Here is a 17,948-nt window from a genome sequence, read left to right on the forward strand (position 1 = left end):
CATTTCTAAGAATGCATCATAGTTTTACATCTTTACATGGCATTATTTTCAGTAATACATTTGGCAAAAGTCTAATTATATGTTGAATTTTGTACTAAGGTTCCTGACAGGTTCCCCCCTTCCCGAGTATGAATTTTCTTAAATAAAATCCAGATGAAGGCATTTCTACAATGACTTGAGGCCTGAGGAATTCTCAAGTGTAAGAACTTGAAGGCTGACTAAAGCATGATCACCTCATTCATAACACTGAGAGTGCCTGACACAGTGAAAATCTTCCCATGTCCTGGAGCGTTGCTTTATGAGTAATGGGTTTCCCATGTTTATTTCACTGAATTGCTTCTCCGACATGAACTATCTTGTAGTTTCCAAATGGCCTTCTCCTCCTGGTAAAGACTTGTTGCTTCCCTTCCTGCTTGACGCTGAGTTTTCTGTAAGGCTTGAGTGTTGGCTGACGGCTGCAGGGTTTCTCCACTCTGTGAGCTCTCTGCTGTTTATAAAGGTTGGTGCTGAGACTGAAGATTCCTCAACATTCATTATATCTCTAGGGTTCCTCTCCGGTGTATGTTGTTTCATGATAGCTAACGTTAGAGCATCAACTAAAGGCTTTACCACATAGATGATATTCATATGGTTTCTCGGCAGTGTGAGTTCACTCATATCATTTCAAAGAAGAATTATTACTAGAGGCATTTCCATAATGATCACAAAGGGTTATTCTCTGGTGTGAGTTCTCTGGTATGAACAAAAGGTAACTCTTTGGCCAAAGTGTTCCCCACGTTTGTTACAGTTACAGGGTTTCTCTAATGTCACCTAACATGTGTTGTTATTGCTGAGCTGTGAGTGAATACTTCCCCATTCTCATTATGTTCAAAGAACTCCTTTCCAGTGTGAAATCTCTGCTATTGATGAGAGGTTGTTAAAGGTTTGCCCACATCCATTCATCAACTCATTCATTCACATATGAATTCTATGCTGATCATTCAGTGATAACTTTTAGTTAAAAGTCTTTGCCACACTGGTTACATTCAAAAGGTGTGTTATTCTCCTGCAGGTACACATGTCTTCTCCTTTGGATTGAGGCATGTTCACTGCACAGCTATTTGATTAATTGTGAGGCCTTCATTATGCTTCAAGCACTTGATATTTGCCCATATTTATGCAAATGTCCTTTTATAAGAACCCAGGTTATTGTTTTGAGTTCAGGTTACTCCTTTCTTCCTCAAATTCAAACTATTTACTCTGACAGTGGAGGTGAAAATTAGCTTTAAGGGACTAGATTTGATAGAGTGCCTGAAGAACTATGGATGGAAGTTCCTGACATTGTACAGGAGACAGGGATCAAGGCCATCCCCAAGAAAAGAAATGCAAAAAAGGAAAATGGCTGTCTGAGGAGGCCTTACAAACAGCTGTGAAAAGAAGAGAAGCGAAAAGCAAAGGATAAAAGGAAAGATATATCCATTTGAAAGCAGAGTTCCAAAGAAGAGCAAGGATTAAGAAAGCCTTCCCCAGTGATCAATGCAAAGAAATAGAGAAAAACAAAAGAATGGGGAAGACTAGAGATCTCTTCAAGAAAATTAGAGATACCAAGGGAACATTTCATGCAAAGATGGGCTCAATAAAGGACAGAAATGAAATGGACTTAATAGAAGTAGAAGATATTAAGAAGAGGTGGCAAGAATACACAGAAGAACTATACAAAAAAGATCTTCATGACCCAGATAATCACACAATGGTGTGATCACTCACCTAGAGTCAGACATTATGGAATGAAAAGTCAAGTGGGCCTTAGGAAGCATCACTACAAACAAAGCTAGTGGACGTGATGGAATTCCAGATGACCTATTTCAAACCCTAAAAGACGATGCTGTGAATGTGCTGCACTCAATATGCCAGCAAATTTGGAAAACCCAGCAGTGGCCACAGGACTGGAAAAGGTCAGTTTTCATTCCAATCCCTAAGAAAGGCAATGCCAAAGAATGCTCAATCTACCACACAGTTGCACTCACCTCACGTGCTAGTAAAGTAATGCTCAAAATTCTTCAAGCCAGGCTTCAACAATACATGAATCATGAACTTCCAGATGCTCAAGCTGGTTTTAGAAAAGGCAGAAGAACCAGAGATCAAACTGCCAACATCCGCTGGATCATCAAAAAAGCAAGAGAGTTCCAGAAGAACATCTACTTCTGCTTTATTAACTATGTCGAAGACTTCGACTGTGTGGATCACAACAAACCGTGGAAAATTCTTCAAGAGATGGGAATACCAGACCACCTGACCTGCCTCCTCAGAAATCTGTATGCTGGTCAAGAAGCAACAGTTAGAACTAGACATGGAACAACAGACTGTTTCCAAATAGGAAAAGGAGTACGTCAAGGCTGCATACTGTCACCCTGCTTATTTAACTTACATGCAGAGTACATCATGAGAAATGCCAGGCTGGATGAAGCACAAGCTGGAATCAAGACTGCTGGAGAAATATCAATAACCTCAGATATGCAGATCCCACCACCCTTATGGCACAAAGTGAGGAAGAACTAAAGAGCCTCTTGATGAAAGTGAAAGAGGAGAGAGAAAAAGCTGGCTTAAAGCTCAACAGTCAGAAAACTAAGAACATGGCATCTGGTCCCATCCCTTTATGGTAAATAGATGGAGAAACAGTGGAAAACATTATTTTTGGGGGCTCCAAAATCACTGCAGAGGGTGACTACAGCCATGAAATTAAAAGACGCTGACTCTTTGGAAGAAAAGTTATAACCAACCTAGACAGCATATTAGAAAACAGAGACATTACTTTGCCAAAAAAGGTCCATCTAGTCAAGGCCATGGCTTTTCCAGTGGTCATGTATGGATGTGAGAGCTGGACTGTGAGGAAAGCTGAGCGCCAAAGAGTTGATGCTTTTGAACTGTGGTGTTGGAGAAGACTCTTCAGAGTCCCCTGGGCTGAAAGGAGATCCAACTAGTCCATCCTAAATGAGATCAGTCCTGAGTGTTCTTTGGAAGGACTGATGTTGAAGCTGAAACTTTAATACTTTGGCCACCTATGCAAAGAGCTGACTCATCTGAAAAAACCTTGATGCTGGGAGGGATTGGGGGCAGGAGGAGAAGGGGACGACAGAGGATGAGATGGTTGGATGGCATCACTGACTCGATGGACATGGGTTTGAGTAAACTCTGGGAGTTGGTGATGGACAGGGAGGCCTGGCGTGCTGCAGTCCACGGGGTCGCAAAGAGTGGGATACCACTGAGCAACTGAACTGAATGAACCCTGACACTAGATGGCTCCTTCCCACAGATATTCTGCATGGAAGTTAGGTCCTAGCTTTTAAGACTTCAGCCTAGACTCTGGCCTTGGGCAAGCCCTTTCTCTCCCCCACCCCAGCTCTTCCCCTTGAACTAACTGGGCAGGCATATCTTATTTTCAGAGCTCCTCCCCCAGGGAGATCCAACGACTGATGTTCTCCATCAGTCATGTCTCTGTATGGCTTCCTCTGAGGTGGGTCCAGCAGGCTACTCTCCCTAAGTCCACAGCCATGTCCTCAAACGTCCTCATTTCCTGTGGCTGCAATGCCAAGAACTCAGCCACCACCTGCCTTTCTCTGTTCTCTCACCCAGGGGCCATTGGAGCGCGAGGCCCGCAGGGCAGAACCCAGTGGACAGACTGAGCCACACTGATAGTGAGTTTGCTGTCAGCACCCTCTGCAGCTCGGCACTTTTTTCTCTAGAAAAAGGCCAGGAATTCATATTTTTAACAAGCCTCCCACAACTTAAGAAAGTCTTAAAGATTTAAATGACTGGGTTTAAATTCTAAATCCTTAGAATCTCAGTTACCTACCAGAACCTCAAGAAGTCTTTTCTTAGCCCCTGGTTCAGGTTGCAGGCCCAGTTTTATTTTCTCATAAACTCCGTGCTTTCATCTCCACTACACTCATCATACTTTATTGCCATTACTTGTTCAGTGCCTGCCTTCAGACTATAGAATTCATGGTGGCAAAGAAGGATCTGCTTTATTTCTCACTGTATTCCAAGCTTCTGACTGAGCAGCACCATATTTATAATATAAATGAGTAAAGGTAATTTTTTTCACTTACTCAAGCACATACATTTAAAAATACAGATTTGTTTGATCTGAAAGTGTCAGAAAATATTACACTTTGAGGAAATACATCAATGCTGTCTACTAAAGACTTCGGATAAATAAGAGAGAGACTTATTTATACTAAGCCATTATACTCTTGGCATTTGAATAATGATTTATCAAACATCAACTTTACTAGACTGCATACTGGTTAAAAATGACTGATCCCAAACTGATGCTATATCAACAGTTATTTTAAGAAAATTAATTACAGTTCAGTTCAGTTGCTCAGTCGTGTCCAACTCTTTGTGACCCCATGGACTGCAGCACGCCAGGCTTGCTTCTCCATCACCAACTCCCGGAGCTTACTCAAACTCATGTCCATCAAGTCATAAGTTTCTTTTTTTTTTAAGACAGCATATTAAAAAAAATTAATTACAAGGAAGGCTAAAAAACTTCTTTAAGGTGTTTTTTATATAGCTAAGGCCATTAGATACTGAGAAAGCTTAAGAAATTATATATATATATATATATATATATATATGGAGAATCCCGTGGACAGGGGAGCCTGGTGGGCTGCTGTCCATGGGGTCGCACAGAGTCGGACACGACTGAAGCAACTTAGAACAGCATAGCATACTTTAGAAATAATATATTTTTAATGCAGATAAACAGAAGGTAAGAGACAAAAGAGAACAAATTGGAGTACGTAAACAGAGTGACACTTCCTACCTACAATTCAGGAAATGTCTGTTCAGATAGTGGGAAAGTATCCACTCCAAAATGGCCTTATCAAAAAAAAATTCTTAATGTACAAGGAAGAATATATTCTCCAGGCAAGAACAGCACAGAAGGTAATGTACAAGAAATACACTTACATGAGAAAAAGATAGGCAAATACAAATTTCTAACAAATGAGACCCTGGACAACATTGCTGGATTCCCTACAACAGGAAGACAGGTTAGGAGTTGAGGACTAACTATACTTTCTAAACTTATATGAAAAACCGATAGTCTTAACTAAGATAATTAAATATGAGATCTTAATTAAAACAGAACTTAGAACTGAAGATATTTAAAGTAGAATTAGGATTTTAGGGAATTCTCTGATGGCCTAGTGGTTAGAATCAGTGCTTTCACTGCCAGGGCTCTGGGTTCAATCCCTGGTTGGGGAACTAAGATCCCACAAGCTGAGTGGTACAGCCAAAAACAAAAAAAATTTAGGATTCTTTTTTTACTAAGAGTGGTTACTAAGGAAAGTGATGATTATCAATCTATAGAGCAGGTTGTAAATAAAGCCCAGGACCTTAAACTACAAGTAATTTCAAAGACAACTATATCACTTGCTTTAATTTCTTCTTCCTGTGGTTGTTTCTGGTACATTGTATTTATTGTCTAAAAAGAGTTTGTCTTAGAGGAGCAATGAATGTCATTTCAAAGTTTTATAACATTGTTAGTTTTTTTTTCTTTACTGAATTAGCACATCCCTCACTGAAACACAAAATCTTACACAATGTTTTTTACAGAATGTTTTTTGAGCTTTCTCAGGTTGCTCTGAGCCAGTAACTTGGACACTTCCTCTGGGCAAACAACTTTCAGGCCACTGAGGTCATCATTATTTCACTCAGTGATCATTCTCACACTGTCTCAGACACAGGAATCCCTTTTACTTTAAAAGAAGGAATGCTTCCCAGGACCTGACATTACCTTTCTAGGGTCAAGAAAAGTCCACATGAATAATAAAATACCATAATTTCAGATCCTGGAAACATAAAGCAGCTTACATGCACGAATCTGGGCTCCAGAGGCCCGAGAGCTGACAGTCCCAATATTAAGTGCTGTGTGACGAGCTCCAGGCTCCTTGATAAAGACAGAAGTCATTTCACGAATATCTGTGATGCCAAGAAGAGGGTAAGAGTGCCACGGAAAGAACCACAGATGCTATGCAAGTTCACAACAGGGAGAGAAAAACGACGGCTGAGCTGCCTTTGTTGTAATGAACGCCAAAGCTAGATATGTCGGAAATAAATAACTGGGCCAGCGAAATCACTGATGGGATATACTTCAACTTAGAAAACCTTTAGAGAGAGTGGATACTACAGATAACTTGCCTCATTCTAGTTTCTAACTGAAAAAGAAATTGAGATATTCCTGACAGTATCTGAACCATGTTAAAAAAAAAAACAAAACTAGGAATATAAATTACTGGAAAAAATAAGTAATGTGGGAGATATTTGCTAATGCTGTTTTGCTTATTACATAAGTAGTTCCACATGGCCCAGCTTTCTTAGCTACATTTATTACTAGCTCAGCTGGTAAAGAGTCTACCTGCAATGCAAGAGACCCTGGTTCAATTCCTGGATGGAGAAACTCCCCTGGAGAAGGAATAGGCCACTCACTCCAGTATTCTTGGACTTCTCTGGTGACTCAGACAGTAAAGAATCTGCCTGCAATGTGGAAGACTTGGGTTCGATCCCTGGGTTGGGAAGATCCCCTGGAGGAGGGCATGGCAACCCACTCCAATATTTTTGCCTGGAGAATCTCCATGGACAGAGGAGCCTGGGGGGCTACAGTTCATGGGGTTGCAAAGAGTCGGACATGATTGAGTGACTCAGCACAGCACAGCTATTTAGTATTACTGTTAGCACTACTCTTTTTCTTTTGTAAGGTATTAGTCTTTGGAGCCTTCCTACCAATACTTATGGAGTCCTTGTTATATGCCGGGCACTACATTTAGCACCAGGAAGAGAGTGATGAATGAAAAACACCTAGTTGCTACTTTCATGGAACAACCACGCAAATAGCTACAGAATCACAACCATGCCAAATGACAAGAAGGAAAAGCATGAGGTACCTTCTTGCCTGAGAGTGCCAAGGGAGTCTTTCCTGAAGAAATGCCATTTATGGTGAGGCCTGAAGGATGAAGGAAGTGTGGGGGTGGTTTGTAAGGGAATGTTTCAGAAAGAGGGAACAACATATGCCAAGGGAGCAAGGTGGGAGGAACACAGCGCAGAGGAGGAGAGAGGGAAACTATGAAGCTTGAGAGACTGGGAGGTGCCAGCCCCGAAAGGGATGCTAAAAATTCTGAACTGCATCCTAAAAGCAAAGTGTGTTCAAGAAAGGAAGTGACGTGTGAGGTTTATGTTTAATTTATGGCTTTGGCTGACACTGAGAGCCAACAATGACGGAGCCGGGGCAAGAGGCTATGAGACCAGCTGGGAGGTTTACATGATTGTAGCTCAGGTGAAAGAGGACGGTATCCTGCTTGGAGGGCTGGCCGGAGAGTGAGATGCGTAGAGAGAGAGAGCACACATGTAGCTGGATGACTCAAGGCATGTTTTAGAACGACTCTGAGAACTTGGTGACAGGGGAGACATCTGGTTTGGAGGGCTGAGAGACAAGGAAGAGTCAAAGAGAATTCCCAGCTTTCCTAGTTAGGGGGGTGGAGGTGCCACTTGCTAAGAGGGGCAGATGGAGGAAGAGCGGATGCAAAGGCCTAATGATGAGTTGAGTCTGAGATGTCTGTGAGTCTTCTAAGCGGAGATGTCAAGCAGGATGTTGGATAATCAGGTCTAGACTCAGAGGGGAGGTCTAGAGACACAAATTTGAGGATCCCTGGTAGGTATGTAGCATTTGAAGCCATGGAGGATAAGTTTGGCTGGCAGGGAGGAGGAAAGGGAGAGAAGACTTAGCAACCAAGGATCAAACTCTGAAGCTCATCAATTTGGCCCTCTTGTGAGAGCCCTAAATGTCATGCATAGATACTTGCATTTCACACCATTATCATATTGCATTTTAATCTTGTATTCTAATAAGAATGCATAGGCTTCCCTGGTGGCTCAGCTGGTAAAGAATCACCTGCAATGTGGGGGACTTGGGTTTGATCCCTGGGTTGGGAAGATCCCCTGGAGAAGGGAATGGCTATCCACTCTAGTATTCTGGCCTGGAGAATTCGATGGACTGTATAATCCATGGGGTCGTAAAGAGTAGGACATAATTGAGCGACTTTCACTTTAACATTCTAATAAGAATACATAGACACTTAGTTTAAAATGACTGCATGTAACCCAAACTGGCATTGCTCAGGAGAGATGTGAAAGACAGTAGGGTCCTGACCACTAAAAAGGAGCAAGCAACCCGGGGGTACACAATCTGTTTTCTGCTGAAAAAGTTACACAAACTGTCTTCTGGAGAAAGAGGGCTGTTTTCTTTCCAGGTGGCTCAGTGGTGAAGAATCCGCCTGCTCATGAAGGAGACACAAAAGGCGCAGGTTTGATCCCTGGACTGAGAAGATTCCCCTAGAGAAGGAAATGGCAACCCATGCCAGTATTCTTGCCTGAAAAATCCCACGGGCAGAGGAGCCTGCCCAAAGGGTCACAAAGAGTTGAATGAGAACAGCACAGCACATGAGATGGGAACCGGAAACATTTATCTGTTTCTTTTTGTTCCCACAATACCTGTATACAGGAACACAGACCGAGCTTGTTAATGCTGTGAAATCCCTAAAACTTAGAGCACATCCAGAATTCTGAATTAGTGGGAAAAAAGGCAAGAAGTAATACGACTGCTTCTTTTTCATTAATGGTGTTCAAAGACGGAGAAAATGTTAGTACATATTTTCGGTCCTCTCCACGGCCTCGGACAGTCAGAGCCTGCTGGGCCCTGGGGACTGATGGGACCACTGCGTGGACCCTCCTCCTGCTGTTGGGGCGGTGGCCTGTCTAGCTTGCTTGCTGCCTCCCGCAGTGTCATCACCAGCTCTGCAGAATTACACCTTCCTCCAACCTTTCCCTGGAGCCTGTCTTACTCCCTGCTGTGTACCACCCAACGAGCATCACGGTATCTTAACTGCTAGCCCACACCTGATTTTCATGCCTATTAAAGATACAAGGGGTCTCCTGGTGAAGGGTTATCTATAGTAGTTTTTAAAACTTCACAGTACATGTTAAATCCAAGTTAAAATCTTCGAGGATAGGAAAAAAACCTCCAGATGTATCTGAGCCACTTACTGATAGTTGAGGCTGGAACTGTACTAATAAAATAAACAGTACTCCTTGTTACTGTGTGGACTTACCTCTTTGGTAATACAAGGAAGCAACACCGCCAAATTACAGAACTTCACAGCATCGTCGATTTGATTAAGATCGGCATAACACTAGAAATGAAAAAAAAATAATATGAAGGGCAACACATTTTTGTGCAATGGATTCAAAGTGATCTGAAAACAGTGATCTTCATTACCTTGGCCATGAACATGTAATTGGACTTAGAAAATGCAGGCTGTAGTTCTTCAACCTGATTTTAAGAGAAAACAGAAAAGAGACTATCAGGGAAATATTAGAATAAGTAAAAGAGATATATTTCAATAAATCAGACATTAACCAAGTTACCCTAAGAATTTAGGTTGGTTGTGTCACATCTGAATCATTTTATCAGCTCAAGTATCTTTTGGGTGGAAATACAGCTTTTGAGCTTACCCATTGAAATGGGATTATTACTGTGGTCATAAAGCTTACAAAGCAATGAGATACTTTAGGATTTGGGGATCACCTTGTATCATCTTCCTCACTTCCCCTTCTCTATCCTTTCTTTTTTTTCTTCCAGGGGCCAAACAACTGGTGGTACAGTCTCCTCAGGACAAGTCCCTACAATCTCCTTAGGAAGCAGGAGTGCAGTGTGACTGGTATTTCACGGCAAGCATCTTCCACTACATTAATATTTGATTTCTGATGATTTCAACACATTCTGTACGAGCTGAATAATAACAGGCCCAAGTTCTTTTAAATAAAAGGCAGATGCTTAAAATAACTAGTTGAAGTGGCAAACCACCTTGCAGATTTTAGTTACTGGGTATTATAAAGTTCTTTACGCCTCATCTGCTAGTGTCTCATGTACCAGTTTCTTTTCTTTATCTCTGGTAAATAAGAATTTCGCCAGATGTGTGGTGTTGCTACTAGAGAACTCTTCTTAGAACCTAAGTCTGTCTTTGCATTGGAGCCAAATTTTGCTCTTATGAAAGTCTATGCCAGAGGCTCCCAGGCTGGGACCCTGACCCCCAACACAGAAGAAGGCAGAACCCAAAAGGAGGATGCTTTAAAAAAATTTTACAAATACATGCTTGTTTTACAACTTATAAATACTTCAGACATATTCAAAATTAAAAAGTGAAAGCTTCTCTGTTCCAATTTTATTCTCAATTATGATCTATTTTCCCAGGGGTAACCACTATCAACAGTTTGACAAATGCATCCTACAGACCTTTAAGTAGAGGAACTCCCTGCCTCCCACCTCCCACCTCCCCACTACTCAAGATGACTGATTTCTGAAAAAAAATTTAAACAGGACCATTTCCTACTTATTGGTCCCAAACTTTTTTTTTCCCTCAACGTATCACAGATACATTTTTGTGTTCACATACACAGATCTACCTCATTGTTTCAATGAGCTGTATTTCATACTGCATATACACTATAATTAAATTAAGCATCACCATTAGACACTTAGACTTATTTTTCACTATTACTAACAATGATCAATGTACATACTTGCTCCTATATGCCCATGTGCATGTAATTATGTGTGCAGGAGAGATTCCCAGAAGTTGGATTTCTGAGTCAAAAGATACATACATTTTAAGGATGGATAGAGGTGAAAGCAAGAGCTAGGGTTCTGAGGAGTGTTCCAATACCTTATGAGAGCACATCCCTTGTAAAGGCCACTTATTCTCTCCAGAATCCAAGAGAAGGGTCCTGGGAGGAGGAGAAGGAGGACAAAATCTTTTGGGCTGGGAAGCCAGACTAGGTGTAACTCTTTAAGACTGAGCAGATGAACAGTGTGTGGATCTGGCCTAGAACCTGCTAGTGAAACACCGGAGTTGCCGACAGACTGAAGGAAGTTACTGTTCATCCTGGCCAAAGCCTTGAAAGTTCAACAAAGCCATCCATGGTGCCAATGGGTTCTGGTCCTCCTGCTTCTTCTCTCTTGTCCAATTATTTCCATTTTAACACTTTGAGTTAAAACAAAATTATGTAAAGCATTTATCTTTCAACTAAAAAATAAATAATTTTTTTTAAAAGCTGTGGTTTTTCCAGTAGTCATGCATGAATGTGAGAGTTGGACCATAAAGAAGGTTGAGCGCTGAAGAATTGATGTTTTTGAATTGTAGTGTTGGAGAAGACTCTTGAGAGTCTCTTGGATAGTAAGGAGATCAAACCAGTCAATCCCAAAGGAAATCAACCCTGAATATTCATTGGAAGGACTGATGCTGAAGTCGAAGCTCCAATACTTCGGCTACCTGAAGGGAAGAGCTGACTCACTGAAAAGACCCTGGTGCTGGGAAAGACTGAAAGCAGGATGAGAGGGTGAAGGACAGGGAAGGCTGGTCTGCTGCAGCCACGGGGTCGCAACGAGTTGGACACGACTTAGTGACTGAACAACAACAAAGGAACACAGGCAGGCTACTAACAATACTTACATCCTAAAATGGAGCAGATTCTGACCTTTGCCAAAGGCATTAGCTGCATAACAAGGAAAGCTGGGTCATTCAATAGAATGTTTTAATTAACGGGCAGTTTCTATCATGTTCTTTGAACTATGCCATAACATCTGGCAGAAAATACTGTACTTGCTTACTTCATCTTGGTCATCCAAGTTCCCCAAAGGCAGGAGCTGTGATGGTCATTTCTGTGTTCCCTTCATTTGGTATTAGGTATATGCTTAAAAAACATTGCTGAATAAATTAGCTTTGTTTTAAAACATCTCATTAACTCATGCAGCAGCTCTCTGTCATATCAAGTCACAGAAGACAGCTCGGGAGCTGGTGAAACCACTAAGGAAGATTCGGGGATCTTGTGACTGCAAACAGTGGGTGACATCAGGATGGCCAAAATTGCCACACCTGTCTTCTACACACACCCCCATCCAGGAGTCTCCAACACACCATGGGCTGCACATGAAGGACCTTGAGAACTTTAAAAACAGGTCAAGCTCTAAAACCACGTTATACCACAATTCCAATCACAGGTATTTACCTAAGAAAATTTAAAACATGTCTACATAAAAGTTTGCCTATGAATGATCATAAGAACTTTGTTCATAATAGCCCTAAGCTGGGAACAACTCAAATGTCCATCAATAGGTAAATGCATAAGTAAATTGTTGTAAATCCATGTAATGGAATATTACGAGGCAATCACAAATACATTCAATAAATTGACTGCATCTCAAAACATGTAGAGCAAAGGAAGCCAGATATACAAAGTACTAAAGCTATGATTCCATTTATATACAATTTTAAAACAGGTAAAGTGGTGTATACTAATTACATAAGTATACAAATTTGTCAAATTTCGCAGAACTGTACACATAGAATGGGTGTATCTAACTGTATATAAACTCTATCTTAATATATTCAGATATTCTGAAATAATTAGTCTGGGTTGTAGCCTGGGTTAGCATTTTTTAAAGCTCTCCAGACAATTCAAATGTATCAGCTCTGTTCAGTTCGCCTGGACAAGGTTATAAACCACTGACTGAGGGAATCAGAATTTTGGATGAAGTGGGAAGCATGCTATATCTTAAAAGAATCCCAACATGGAATTTGCAGATGACTCTTGGTCTCAAACCACCTCCCTAGATGTTTTGGGGCTATGGAGAACCAGATTTCGCCAGTTATATGCAAAAATAACAGCAATATCAGCAATATTTACTTTTAGTCAGAGCACTTAGTGTGTGAGACCATGGGCCAAGAAAACTACATGTATTATTTCGTGTAATTTTCACAAAAACAAAATTAGGTATTATTATGCCTATCTTACTGATAAAGAATTTAAGGTTAGGAGAAATAAACAAACAGGTCCATGTCATATTAACAGTAAAAGTCTCAGGTCTTAAACTGTCTGATTCTAAAACTAGAGCTCTCTCTCTACAGGAGCGCATTGCCTGGCTCTGGAGCTGTACCCCTGTGAACCTCTTTGGAGGCATGGAGTGGGGCAGGACTTCTGTTCGGACTAGGGGAGTGCAGAAACATGGAGTGTGGGAGCCACGGTTTGTGCTGTTTCTTTTTCCCCGCCTGTCCCCCCAGGTTTCTCAGGTCCCCCACAGCCCTCAGCCCTCGAGGCTCGTCGGTACCCTCGTGTGCCGCAGTAAACATGGGGTGACGCACTCCTGATGCCTTCTCACCGTCTGACAAACGCTGTGGAACGCATTTCAGACCATATCCAAGTCATAACTGAAGGATGAGGTCCTCAAGACGGTTTGACGAGGTGTTGACAATGAGGGCTTCCCTGATGGCTCAGACAGTAAAGAATCTGCCTGCAATGCAGGAGACTCGGGTTCAACCCCTGGGTGGGAAAGATCCCCTGGAGAAGGGAATGGCTACCCACCCCAGTATTCCTTCTTGGAGAATTCCATGGACAGAGGAGCCTGGCGGGCGACAGTCCATGGGATCTCAAACAGACGGACACAACTGAGCGACTAACTTTCTTTGCTTTTACATTTTAATGAAGTTAAAATTCTTTGAGCCTTTATTTAGCACTTATGAGGTCCTGGGCACTCTCTAAGCAATTTGCTTGGATTAACTTATTTAAGCTTCACAACAACACTATCATCTCCATGTTATTGATTAAACTGAGAAAGATATTAAGTAACTTGCCCAATGTCAGTCAGCCAGTAAAAAGCAGAACTGGGATTTAACCAGGTGGTCTGGTTTCAGAGTTTATACCTCTACATCATTGTGCTTCTTACTTACTTTTGATTTTATCTGTGTAATACTTCAGGTGCAGAAGCACCGGAAGAACTTTCGTTCCATGTCCTGAAAACCTGACCCTCTGATTATAACTCTGATACCATCAAAAATGGGTTTAAAGCTCAAGTGAAATTTTTGCTAATGAACATGTGATTAGTCACTTAGTTGTGTCTGACTCTTTGTGACCCCATGGACTATAGCCCTCCAGGCTCCTCAGTCCACGGGGACTCTCCAGGAAAGAATACTGGAGTGGGTAGCTGTTACCTTCTCCAGGAAATCTTCCCAACCCAGGGACTGAACCCAGGTCTCCCACATTGCAGGCAGATTCTTTACCAGTTGGGCCACCAGGGAAGCCCAAGGATACTGGAGTGGGTAGCCTATCCCTTCTCCAGAGAAACTTCCCAATCCAGGAATTCAGCCAGGGTCTCCTGCATTGCAGGCTGATTCTTTACCAGCTGGGCTACCAAGGAAGCCCCATGAACATAGCACCTTTTATAAATCATTTTAAATGCACGATGATCTATATCCTTATAAAATTTAACAAGGGAGAACTAATTCTTGATGTTAGAAAGAAGCTGAAGTGATAATACATTATCAGACTTCATTCATGTCTTTGACCTGCCATTGTGTGACACTGGAAAAAGTTACATTCCTGATGTCTTGATTCCCTTTTTTATAAAAGAAAAAAGATCATACTAAATAAAAAAGAAGAAAAATACAGCCCTTGTACTTGTATATCCATACTTTATCCCACTGGGTACAGGCTTGATTTCAGAATATTTATTTTTTCAAAAACTACTAGCCATTGTTCAGAGAAGTGCAGTATATTTGCTATCTTAGAATATATGATTTAAAAACTCCTTCTTGGTTCTACAAAATTGAGCCCTAAAATATACCAAAAAATACTAGCCTTTGAAATATATTTGACAACACTGTTCGGAGCCTGATTTTCTCTATATTGTTACAAATCTCAAGTAGGCAGGAGGGAAAAGAAAAATCAGTAAGATTCCATAATTGGTTCCAGAGAAAAATGAAGAGATTAGCTCAACAGCAAGTTGGTTAAATGTGTGGATATATTACACATTTTCATGTGTGCACATATACATATTACTATTTAGAATTTATCAGCAGAGCAATTGTACATTTTAGGATGGTAATGAAAATCCTGGTTTGGTCTGATGCCCCACGAAGGTTCCATAGAACTGTCTACAACTCAAACAGTAACTTTTAAAATAACTCATCTTCTTGGCAATTTCTAGTTCTTTAAGATTAAACTGGTTCTATGTTAGGATAATCAGGAGTATTTTGGACCAAGTCTAATAATCAGGAGGGCTTCCCAGGTGGGCCCAGTGGTAAACAATCCATCTGCCAATGCAGGAGATGCAGGAGACACGGGTTTGATCTCTGGGATGGGAAGATCCCCTGGAGGAGGAAATGGAAACCTACTCCAGTATTCTTGACGGGAATATCCCATGGACAGAGGAGCCTGGCAGGCTACAGCCCATGGGGTGTCAAAGAGTCAGACACAACTGAGCAACTGAGCATGCATGCTTTCTAAAAATTAGGGCATGAATGCTTCTGTACATAAACAATCTGGAGAGCTACACTGGATTTGGCAGTAAGGGCTGCCATACCTAGGACTTACCACATAACTATCCTCTAAGAAGTAGTTTGAACATGTCAAAATGAGGACACAATCTGGGGCTCCAGTTAGAGGTCTACACATGGAGAACAGAAAGATTTCCTTGACAGGAATGGTAGGCGGGCCTGATGAAGACAGGAGCCAGACTGACATTGAAATAATGGATAGGCAAAACATACCTTGAGGAAATTTTGCAAAGCTTCTTGTACAGTTGAGGATGGTATATTTCCAAACAGAGTAGCAGCCATTTTTCTCTCAATCCAGCTCAGTTTTGAGACCTGCAAATATACAGCAACATCACTCAGACAGTTGACCACCTTTTGAATGAATAACCTCTCCTCAGATGCATGCATGTATGCACATATGTAGGGTATGCATACAATATCAGGCTGTCAGTTTCAGTTCAGTCATTCAGTCATGTCTGACTCTTTGTGACCCCATGGACTGCAGCATGCCAGGCTTCCCTGTCCTTCACCATCTCCTGAAGCTTGCTCAAACTCATGTCCATAGAGTTGGTGACACCATCCAAACATCTTATCCTTTGTTGCCCCCTTCTCCTGCCTTCAATCTTTCCCAGCATCAGAGTCTTTTCAAATGAGTCAGTTTCTTGCATCAGCCAAAGTATTAGAGTTTCAGCTTTTTTCAGCTTCAGCATCAGTCCTTCCAATGAATATTCAGGACTGATTTCCTTTAGGATTGACTGGTTGGATCTCCTTGAAGTCCAAGGGACTCTCAAGAGTCTTCTCCAACACCACAGTTCAAAAGCATCAATTCTTTGGCGCTCAGTTTTCTTTATAGTCCAATTCTCACATCCATACATGACTACTGGAAAAATCATAGCTTTGACTAGACGAACCCATGTCAGCAAAGTACCGTCTCTGCTTTTTAATATGCTGCCTAGGTTGACCATAGCCTTTCTTCCAAGGAATAAGCGTCTTTTAATTTCATGGCTGAAGTCACCATCTGCAGTGATTTTGGAGCCCCCCCAAAATAAAGTCTCTTACTATTTGCATTGTTTCCCCGTCTATTTGCCAAGAAGTGATGGGACCAGATGCCTTGATCTTAGATTTTTGAATGTTGAGTTTTAAGTCAACTTTTTCACTCTCCTCTTTGACTTTTATCAAGAGGCTCTTTAGTTCTTCACTTTCTGCCATAAGGGAGGTGTCATCTGCATATCTGAGGATATTGATATTTCTCCCAGCAATCTTGATTCCAGCTTGTGCTTCATCCATTCTGGCATTTTGCATGATATACTCTGCATGTAAGTTAAATAAGCAGGGTGACAATATGCAGCCTTGACATACTCCTTTCCCGATTTGGAACCAGTCTGTTGCTCCATGTCCAGTTCTAACTGCTGCTTCCTAACCTACATACAGATTTCTGAGGAGGCAGGTCAGGTGGTCTGGTATTCCCATCTCTTGACGAATTTTCCAGTTTGTTGTGATCCACACAGTCAAAGGCTTTGGCATAGTCAATAAACAGAAGCCGATGTTTTTCTTGAACTCTCTTGCTTCTTTGATGATCCAGCAGATGTTGGCAATTTGATCTCTGGTTCCTATGCCTTTTCTAAATCAGCTTGAACATCTGGAAGTTCACAGTTCATGTACTGTTGAAGCCTGGCTTGGAGAATTTTAAGCATTACTTTGCTAGCATGTGAGATGAGTGCAATTGTGTGGTAGTTTGAACATTCTTTGGCATTGCCTTTCTTTGATTGGAATAAAAACTGAGTTCTGTGGTCACTGCTGAGTTCTCCAAATTTGCTGGCATATTGAGTGCAGCACTTTCACAGCATCATCCTTTAGGATTTGAAATAGCTCAGCTGGGATTCCATCACCTCCACTAACTTTGTTCATAGTGATGCTTCCTAAGGCCCACTTGACTTCACATTCCAGGATGTCTGGCTCTAGGTGAGTGATCACACCCTCATGATTATCTGGGTTGTGAAGATCTTTTTTGTACAGTTTTTCTGTGTATTCTTGCCACTTCTTAATATCTTTTGCTCTGTTAGGTCCATACCATTTCTGTCCTTTATTGAGCCCATCTTTGCATGAAATGTTCCTTTAGTATCTGTAATTTTCTTGAAGAGATCTTTAGTCTTTCCCCTTCTATTGTTTTCCTCTATTTCTTTGCACTGATCATTGAGGAAGGCTTTCTTATCTCTCCTTGCTATTCTTTGGAACTTTGAATTCAAACAGGTATATATCTTTCCTTTTCTCCTGTGTCTTTCACTTCTCTTCTTTTCTAAGCTATTTGTAAGGCCTCCTCAGACAACTATTTGGCCTTTTTGCATTTCTTCTTCTTGGGAATGGTCTTGATCACTGCCTCCTGTACAATGTCACAAACCTCCGTCCATAGTTCTTCAGGCACTCTGTCTAACAGATCTAATCCCTTGAATCTATTTGTCACTTTCACTGTATAATCATAAGGGATTGGATTCAGATCATGCCTGAATGGTCTAGTGGTTTTCCCTACTTTCTTTAATTTAA

At 41.4% G+C, this 17,948-nt stretch overlaps 1 protein-coding gene across 2 annotated transcripts in view; it reads right to left on the reverse strand.

Moving 5' to 3' along the window:
* Positions 1–17,948, reverse strand: part of RMDN2 (regulator of microtubule dynamics 2) — a 66,185-nt gene that overhangs the window by 3,604 nt on the left and 44,633 nt on the right. Inside the window, exons 8-10 of one of the 2 annotated variants that reach the window (XM_065927389.1) lie at positions 15,642–15,740; positions 9,317–9,370; positions 9,150–9,230 (exon numbers count right to left, since the gene is read on the reverse strand). In XM_065927389.1, the coding sequence (XP_065783461.1) occupies positions 9,150–9,230; positions 9,317–9,370; positions 15,642–15,740 (234 nt within the window). The remainder of the gene's footprint in view (positions 1–9,149; positions 9,231–9,316; positions 9,371–15,641; positions 15,741–17,948) is intronic. The other variant, XM_065927390.1, reaches the window with a different exon arrangement.

This window comes from Muntiacus reevesi, chromosome 3 (assembly GCF_963930625.1).
Source record: "Muntiacus reevesi chromosome 3, mMunRee1.1, whole genome shotgun sequence".
In the NCBI taxonomy this organism is placed as follows: Eukaryota; Metazoa; Chordata; class Mammalia; order Artiodactyla; family Cervidae; genus Muntiacus; species Muntiacus reevesi.